Source organism: Vombatus ursinus, unplaced genomic scaffold, assembly GCF_900497805.2.
Source record: "Vombatus ursinus unplaced genomic scaffold, bare-nosed wombat genome assembly UNPS02014932.1, whole genome shotgun sequence".
Taxonomy (NCBI): domain Eukaryota; kingdom Metazoa; phylum Chordata; class Mammalia; order Diprotodontia; family Vombatidae; genus Vombatus; species Vombatus ursinus.
Window position 1 is genome coordinate 5,949,511 of NW_020954710.1, and position 9,013 is coordinate 5,958,523.

The 9,013-nt window shown below is 54.4% G+C and overlaps 1 protein-coding gene across 1 annotated transcript in view; it reads left to right on the forward strand.

Moving 5' to 3' along the window:
- CASZ1 (castor zinc finger 1) overlaps window positions 1-9,013 on the forward strand; it is a 98,062-nt gene that overhangs the window by 65,347 nt on the left and 23,702 nt on the right. Inside the window, exons 8-9 of the mRNA XM_027843923.1 lie at window positions 3,831-4,003; window positions 4,325-5,157. Coding sequence (XP_027699724.1) covers window positions 3,831-4,003; window positions 4,325-5,157 — 1,006 coding nt within the window. The remainder of the gene's footprint in view (window positions 1-3,830; window positions 4,004-4,324; window positions 5,158-9,013) is intronic.

Consider the following 9,013-nt stretch of genomic DNA (forward strand, 5'->3'; position numbering starts at 1 on the left):
GGAAGAAGAAAGAAGGGGAGGGAGAAAGGAAGGGAGGAGAAAGAAGGAAAGGAAGGATGGAACTAAGGGGAGGGAGAGAGGGAAGGAAGGGGAAAGAAGGAAAGGGGAAAGGAAGAAGGGAAAGAGAGGGAGGGAAGGAGAGAGGCCTTGTATTATACACCAAGCGCTGTACTAAGCTCTCCAAATACAGACATGTCCTCAGGAAGTTTCTATTTTAAAAGAAAGGGGGGTACAGAATAAATGGAAGGGGTGGCCAGGGAGGAGGACTTGGGTTGGGAAAATCACAGGGATATTGAGTGGAGCCTTGAGGGGGTCAAGGGTCACGACCTTTCCAAGACCAAGTGCTGTATTGATTGAATTTTGGTTCCAGAGCTGGAGAGTCAGTGGGGTGGGAAGGGTGCAGGGGCAGAGGCTATGCCAGTGGCCACAGGGCAGCCAGGGGAAAATCCCTGAGCACGAAAGGGAAGCCCAGCTGGGGTCAACCTGGATATCTTGGGCCATGAGAGGCCCAAGGATGGGCCCTCCAGAGCATGGAGTCCAGTGTAGGCAGCAAGGATGGTAGAGGTAGAACTGAAGGAAACCTCAGAGCTCATCTAGTCTGAGCCCCCCAATTTACAGATGAGGAAACTTGAGGCCTAGAGAGTGAAAGGACTTGTCTAAGGTCACACAGCTAGTAAGTGGCAGGGCCAGGATTTGAACCCAAATTCTCTGACTACATTCACTGCCCATTTCATGTTCCCTGACTTAGGTTTTGGCCTTGAACCCTGAGTAAGCTGTGGATAGACCCATTTAGAGTCCCCCTGCCCGTTTCCTGGCCTAGCCACTCCTCAGCCTGCAGCCGACTCTGTCCTCTGTTAAACCCTGAGGCATCATCTCCTTGCCCACCAGGGGCTGGTGCAGAAGCTAAAGGCCTCCAGACCTCAGCTGCTGGGCATATCCCAGCCTCCCCCCCCCCCCCCCCAGCCCCCCAGGCCAGAAGAAGCAGCTGCCACCACTCTGGAAACTTAAGAGTTTGCAAAAAAAAAAAAAAAACCTTAGAACCTCACCCTAGCCCTGAGAGGTAGTTCCATAAGCCATTACTTTTCCCAATTTTTTACAGATGGGGAAACTGAGGTTCGGAGTGGCCCAGTGACCTGTCCCAGGGTCACACAGCTAGTAAGTTGCAGAGGCCATTCTGACTCAACCAGTCTCTTAAGCCCTATAGAGAGAAGGGACCTTCTGGCCGGCCCAAAGCCCTTACTGGCTCCCTGCCTCTGGGCCCAGAATAGCCCATCTTCCTTCTCCCCTGGGCCCAAGGCCTCCCAGCCCAGCTGTTCCTGGACAGGTGTGGGGCCAAGAGCCTGGGTGCTCCGAGGAGATGCTGCCCGGGCAGCAGCATTGGGCCAGGCCTGGGCGGGGCCTTCCCCATGCCCTTACTTGGTGTGGATGAAATTCAGTTAGCTGTTTATACAGATGGACATTTTTCAGGCTTTAACACCAAGAGCAGCGTTGCAAATAATTCCCGAGGAGTTTTTGTTTAATTCTTTGTTTTAATGCCTTTCAGAGTCTGGGCTTTTTCAAGGTGTCAGGTCCAAAGAGAGTTCCTTTTGCCTGCAAATAGCGGCAGAATCTTTGTTCTTTTTTTTTTTTCTTTTCTGGGTATTTGTCAGGGGGGTTGTTATGGTCTGCTTGAGTCAACCTGGGCCGCAGACAGAGGGGGGCTCGGCTGTCCAGACTCTGAGATGGTGCAGACATTGGCATGACCCAAGTCTTGAGGGCGATTTCAAATTCCACCAGTTTTTGACTCAATATGGCAAGGTTTGCCCGTCTTACCCAGGCTGGTGGGAGGAGGGCCCTCAGCCTTGGGGGAGGCCAGTACCTCCCACCAGCCCTGCCTCTGGCCTCCTCATGACAGCACCAGGGTATGCTCAGCCCATGCCCACAACCTGAGGGCCCTTCCCATCAGCCACAGGTGGGTTTCTTGGAATCTGGAACCCTGTTCTGAGATACCCTAAGGGCAAGTGAGCAGAGGGGCACTCTTCCCAGGTGATGCATGAGCATGGAGCCATTCACTGAGGCTACACACCCACTCCCCAAAGCCCCTCCATCTATGCAGAGAGCATTGACTAGAGTTAGAGAACACAGGTTCAGATCCCACCTTTGGCACTTACTGTCCCTGTGACCTTGGACGAGTCTCTCTGGGCCTCAGTTTCCTCATCTGTCCAATGAGGGGATTAAAAGTCCCTTCCAGCTGTAGCTCTGTGATCCTCTAAATGGGCTAACCAGTGTTCAAAGGTGACTTTTAACCTCAGCTCTTGATTTGGGGTGTTGCTCTCTGGGCAGTGGTCAGAAGGTCACCTTCCTTTTCTGTGCCTTGGTTTCCTCCTTTATAAAGGGTTGGATTCAGTGGGCCTCCACATTCCCTTCCAGATGGAGCCCTGCAATTGGAATGGGGTTTTACTTTCATGGCCTAGTGTAGGAGGATGGGATGGATGCACCCCTGCTCAAGGTCAGGAGCCAGAGTTAGAGCATCCCAATAGGCCCTAAGAAGGAAGGGAAGAACCTTCCCTTCTGTACTCCCAGAAGGCTTCAGGGCCCACAGCCTTGCCTTGCGGGGGTCCATGCCGTGGCCCAAGGGTAGTGTGAGCTGATCAGGGCCTTACATAACCAGGAACAGGAATCTGAAGGATTCTTCTTCTCTAAGACTAAGAAAATGGTGGTCAGGGTGCACGGATGTTCTCCAGGCTAGAAACTGTAACTAGGGCAGGGCCACTAGGAATTTGCCTAAGGGGTCTGGATTTAAAGGGTGCCCATGGACCTTGTAGGCCTAGAAACAATAGAGCCCTTAGTTGATAAGAATAGTTAAAATAGAAAGCTAGGAGATGGTGGGTCATGGTGAACCATTCCTTCTGCCTCATCCCACTCCCCACACCCATGACTCCAGGGTCTCTGACTGATTTCCTGTCCTGGCCTCTCCATTCCCCATTCATGCTCTCCACAGCTGACAGACTGGTCTTCCTAATGCCATGCCACTTACCTGCTCTAGAAATGTCAATAAATTGCATCGAGAATAAGAGGCGAACGCCCTTGTTTAGCATTTCAAGCCTTTAGACACAATCAGGCTCCCACCTCCCTTTCCAGATTGATTTCCCTCTGCCTCCACGCATCCTGCATTCCTGTCACACTGGCCTCTGTGACTGTTCTCTGTCCATGACTTTCCAGTCTCTGGGTCTTTGTACAGACCCTCTTCCTTGTCAAGAGCCCTCTCCCTTCTCTCCTCCTCCCCTTGGAATTCCAGCCCTTAGCACAGTGCCTGGCACGTAGTAGGTGCTTAATAACTGTTGATTGATTATTGATTATCAGTTCAAGACTCAGCTCTTCAAGGCCTTTTCTGATTCCCCCAGTGTTTAGTGCTGCCCTGCCAACTGCCTCCTACAGTAGTAGGCCTTTGCTCCCAGTTAGTAGAATTCCCACTTCCCAGCATTCCTTTGTATTTGTTCATATGGATCTTTGCAGTCTTCTGGCCTGACTCCCCTCAATACAGTCTACAATTCAACTGCAACTTGGTCCTCTCACATCTCCCGACTCCACACCTTTGCACTGGCTGGCCCCCTGGCCTGGTTGCCCTCCCTCCTCACCTCTGCTTCCTGGCTTTCCTGGCTTCCTTCAAGACCCAGCTCAAATCCCACCTTCTGTGGGCAGCCTTTCCCCCATCTCCCCACTTGGCGAGGCCCTCCTCCCCTCTAAGATTACCTCCCATCTGCTCAGTGTGTATCTTGCCCAAGGTGCCATGCTTGCTTCCCCGGCCTCCCATGCTCTTCCTGATCTCCACTTGTCTTCCTCCCGGGCAGGTGGGCTGCAACAAGGTCTACACGAGCACCTCGGACGTCATGACCCACGAGAACTTCCACAAAAAAAACACTCAGCTCATCAACGATGGCTTCCAGCGCTTCCGGGCCACTGAGGACTGTGGCACTGTGGACTGCCAGTTTTACGGGCAGAAAACCACGCACTTTCATTGCAGGTGAGAGGGAGGGGCATGGAGGGATGCTGGGGGCGGCGGGGCAACACTGGAGCTGCGAGTAATCAGTAGCGACCCAGGGAATGAGAAGGGTCAGGCCGGCTCCCGGTGTCCCCCAGGACCCCGCCCTGTCTTAGGGCCTCGCCTGGGGCTCCTCCTGACCCACAAGCCTCCCGGGGGGTCCCCCAGGGCCTCACCCCGCCTTAGGTCCTCCTCCTGACCCGCAAAACTCCCGGAGCCCCCCGGCATCCCCCGGGGCCCCGCTCTGTTCAGGGGGGTGCCTCTCGGACCCTCCCCTGACCAGCCGCTCCCCCCACTCCCCAGGCGCCCCGGGTGCACGTTCACGTTCAAGAACAAGTGTGACATCGAGAAGCACAAAAGCTACCACATCAAGGACGACGCGTACGCCAAGGACGGCTTTAAGAAGTTCTACAAGTACGAGGAGTGCAAGTACGAGGGCTGCGTGTACAGCAAGGCCACCAACCACTTCCACTGCATCCGCGCCGGCTGCGGCTTCACCTTCACCTCCACCAGCCAGATGACCTCGCACAAGCGCAAGCACGAGCGCCGCCACATCCGCTCGGCGGGGGTGCTGGGGCTGCCGGCCGCGCTGCTGGGCGCCAAGGACAACGAGCTCGAGGAGTCCAGCAACGACGACCTGGTCGACTTCTCGGCCATGAGCAGCAAGAACTCGAGCCTGAGCGCGTCGCCCACCAGCCAGCAGTCGGCCGCCTCCCTGGCGGCGCCCGGCGAGGCCCCGCCGCCCCCCGCCGCGGCCAAGCCGCCCAACAGCAAGATGTCCGGCCTGCTGGCGCAGGCGCTGCCCAGCAACATCCCGCTGGCCCTGGCGCTCTCCAACTCGGGCATGCCGGCCGCGGGGCCCTTCTTCCCCATCCTGCCCGGACGCGTGAGCACCCCGCTGCCCGTGGGCACCCCCGGCCTGATGGGCGCCCTGTCCTCCGGGGCCGGGGCTCCGGACACCCCCACGCCGGCCAGCTCCGGGCCCGGCGACTCCGCCCCGGCTGCCTCCACGTCGTCCCCGGCCCCGGCCGCCTCCATCATGGAGAGGATCTCCGCCAGCAAGGGCCTCATCTCCCCCATGATGGCCAGGCTGGCCGCCGCAGCCCTCAAGCCCTCGACGACGGCTTTCGAAGCAGGTGAGTAGGTGGGATTGGGGCGGGGCAGGCGGGGTCGAGGCCGAGGGTGGAGTTTCTGAGCTGGGGAAGGAAGTCTCAGTGGCGCAGGAGTCTGGGGCTTCTCAGACTTCCCACCTTCCTGGGCCTCAGTTTCCTCATCTGTAAAATGAGAGACTGGGGCTAGATGCCTGCTGAGGTCCCTTCTAGATGAGTGCTTAGCACAGCGCCTGGCACATAGTAGGTACTTAGTAAATGTTTACAGATTCTAGAGCCAGAGCTAAGAGCCCGTGAGCCCAGGAAGGGCCATGAAGGGTCGGTTCTCCAGGGACTCTAGCCAAAGGACTGTAGTCTTGGAGGAAAAGGGTGGGACTGGGGGGGGGGGGTGAGGAAGGTCTGTAAACACACTCTCTGGCCCTTCCCACTATGTCCTCCTTCCCCTGCCCAACCCTGTCTCATCTACCCTCCAAGGAGCTGCGCCTGCCACCTTCTCTCTAGTTCACTTTTCTCACCTGCTGTCTATCTCATCTCATTCATTCATTCGTTCGTTCGTTCGTTCATTCGTAGGGCATTTATTAAGTGTGCAGTGGTGCCTGGTCCTGGCCTTGGCTCTGGCCATATAGAGAGCCAGTGCCACCAATCCCACCCCTACACCCTCAGTTATTGTTCTCCTAATCTATTCCCTTCACCCCACCCCTTCATTTCCTCCCACCATCTTCCTTCCTAACGTTCCCAGGACCCGTGTAGCCGGGAACAGTTCGGTCTGGGCCCCGCGCCAAGCCCTAACCTTTCCCTGAGACCCAACGTGAAACCCCCACGAGGGACAACAGGCCTTCATGCCTGCCTCCCATGTTGTTCCGTGTGGAATTTGGGACAGGATCACCTAAACAGAGTGGTGGGGAGAGGGCAGTGAAAAGTCAGAGTCCTGGGTTCCAATAAGAAATAACCTCCTTCGGACTGTTTCTTATTTTTAAAAGGAGGGTATTGGGCCACGTTCAAATCTGTGATCAATCTTTTGAGTACATGGGCAGGGTTAGGTGGGGCCAGGGGCCTGACGTAGAGGGACAGGTTATGAATACCTGAGTCCCAGAAGGGTGAGGGGTGCTGGGAGCATCAATTAGCTAATCACCTACGAGGTCTTTCCCTAAGAGCCTCGGTCCTCTTGAGGATTCCTTTCCTGCAGGTTCCCCAGGGTTAGGGGACATCCCAAACCATATTAGCTGTTTGACCTCAGGGAGATTCCAGAATATTCCTTATCAGAATAAATTTAAACTAGAAATCAGAGGTCAGACTTCTCAGTGCTTTGATCCTGGAATAAGGCTCACTCTCCCAACGCAAGTATTAGAAAAGATGGGGGAAGGGGGGGTTAAAAGGAAGAAAGCCAACATTAAGCTAGAGGCTAAGAGACCTTTTCATCATTAACGGGTTCTCTAACTGTTCCCTTGCCCTGATGGGACCTGAAGAAACTGGGGTTTTAAGGTTCTTTACAAAAAAAAAAAAAGAAAGAAAGAAAGAGGTTAGGGACATTGGCATTAGAGTGAAGACCAGGGGTCAGAAACAGAGAAATAGGGGGCCAGATGTCCTCTCTTCCTTCTTCCTAGAGGTGTCCTTGCTGTCACTCCAGTGTGATAGAGGGAAGGAGGGTCTGGAAAGGCACCTTGAGGGGAGGTCAGAACCTCAGTTGATTGGTTTTTTTTCCATCTGTATTTTTTGAAGTCCAAACCCAGGATTACTGGGTGGAAACTCTTTTCCATCAATCTAAGAGTGTCATCTGAGGATACTGAATGAATGAATGAATGAGCCTTTATTAAGCACCTATTAGGTACCAGTCACTGATCCAGGAGGCAGAACATACACAGATACGAGGCTCTTCCGGAGCTTACATTCTAATAAGAAGCTAGGACACATTTAGGGCATCAGTAGCCAGGGAGGGGACTCTTGTTCTAGGGAGTCACTGAGAATGTCAGTGACTTGCCCAAGGTCATACAGCTCGTATGTGTCGAAGCCAGGACTTGTACTCAAGTCTTCTTGACTCTCAGGCCAGCTCTCTTTCCTCTCTTCTCTCTAATATTTCATTTTTTCTCCCATTTTCCCCATGGATTTGGCCTGTCTTTTCTGCTCAGTCTTTTTTTCCCTCTCCTTCCCATCTCTCCTTCTGCATTTCCCTCTTTCCTTCCATTCAGAGAGGAGAGGAGATCCTGCTGAGCTGGTCTTGGTAACTAGGTGACCGCTGCCCTCCAGAAAGGTAGACCCTTTCTTCCCCCCAAATCACAGCCACCGGGGGGCATAGAACTGGCCATGACTGAGGTCCCCGAGTGAGGGAGGCCCTGAGATTCCAGGGCCAATCCCTTCTCTGCTGGGCTCCTCATTCCATCCAAGCCAACAAGTTTTTATTACATACCTACTGTGTGCATGGCACTGTTTGAAGCGGGGGATGGGAGGGGGTTACAAAAAGAAAATAAAAATTAGCCCCCATCCTCGAAGACTCAAATCTCCCTTTCACTTCTGTTTTCCTGACCCTGGCCTCTTTTGGGGAGCTGCCAAAGGCATTTGTAGAGCAAGGCCTGGGTCCTTTTCATTGTCCGGGTTTGGATCCCCTCCTGGCTTCAGGTTTCCATAGACAGGATGGACCACTCCACTCATACAAAGTGGCCACAAGCCAGGAACCAAACCCAGAAGGTATCATGGGGCAGTGAATAGCGTCCTGGACTTGGAATCAGGGAGACCTGGGCTCAGATCCTGCCTTGGATATTTAACTAGCTGTGTGACCTTAAACAAGTCTCTCTAGGCCTCAGTTTCCATCCCTGTAAATCGAAGGGGGTGGTCTAGATGGCCTCTGAGGCCCCTTCCGGCTCTACAGCGGTGGTCCTGGGTCTCCACTCACTCCCCCAGCCCCAGCAAAGGCTCAAATGGAGAGCTGTGCCTAGGAGAGAGACCTGTGGGGCAGAACCGCTCCAGCACAGACCCTAGCCCCTTCCCCTAGGTCAGACACCCAAACTTTCCAACACTTAGTTTCATTAGTTTCACCCAAATAGAAAGGTCACCAAGGGAACCATTTTCCTTTATTTTTTAATAAAATGCCACTAGCTGTCTGTGAAACAGTGAGCCGTCAGCTGTAGTGCCTCGGGGTAAATTAATATTTTAGTCACTTGGGGATTGTGGAAGGAAGCTCAGTGGACATGTTTCTGTCAGCAACTTTTCTCTCTGTCCCTTCTTTTCTTCTCCCTCCTTTGTTATCTTCCGCCCCCCACCTCTGGCCCCTCTCGGCGCCCCCCAAATCAGCCTCGGGGGCCCATTCTGACTCCCCCTCAGGCCACACCTCATGCCCCCCTTGTCCGGGCAGCCGGATGGGAGAGAGAGGTCACGCAGTTTGAACCAATCTGATTGGCCGTCAGGTTCGATAGCCCTGACACAGCAGACGTTCTTCCTGGGCATGCCCAGTGGTACTCGGAGCCCGGTCACCACAGCAACGGGGAGCTGGGAATGGGGAAGGGGGTTTGCCTGGCAGTCTCGATGTACCGCTCTGACTCAACATTAACAGAGACTTTAATAAATGCTCAGGCGGCGGCCCCGCAAATTCCTTGTGACAGTTGGTGGAGAAAATGAAGTGGGGTGAGCTCCCCCCACCCACCCACCAAGCCCTGGCTCTCCCCCTCCCTTGCTAGGCTCCCACCCTTCTCCTCCAGGAGGCCCCCTGAGCCCAGACAACTTTTGACATAATTTTGCAATAATTATCACTTGAAGAATTGCCATGCTGGGGTGAGAGTCACAAGTAATCAAGTCAGAGGGGGAGAAACGCTGACCAGCAGCCAGGCCTCCTGGCTGGCCTACCATCCATCCATCCATCCATCCATCCATCCATCCATCCATCCATCCATCC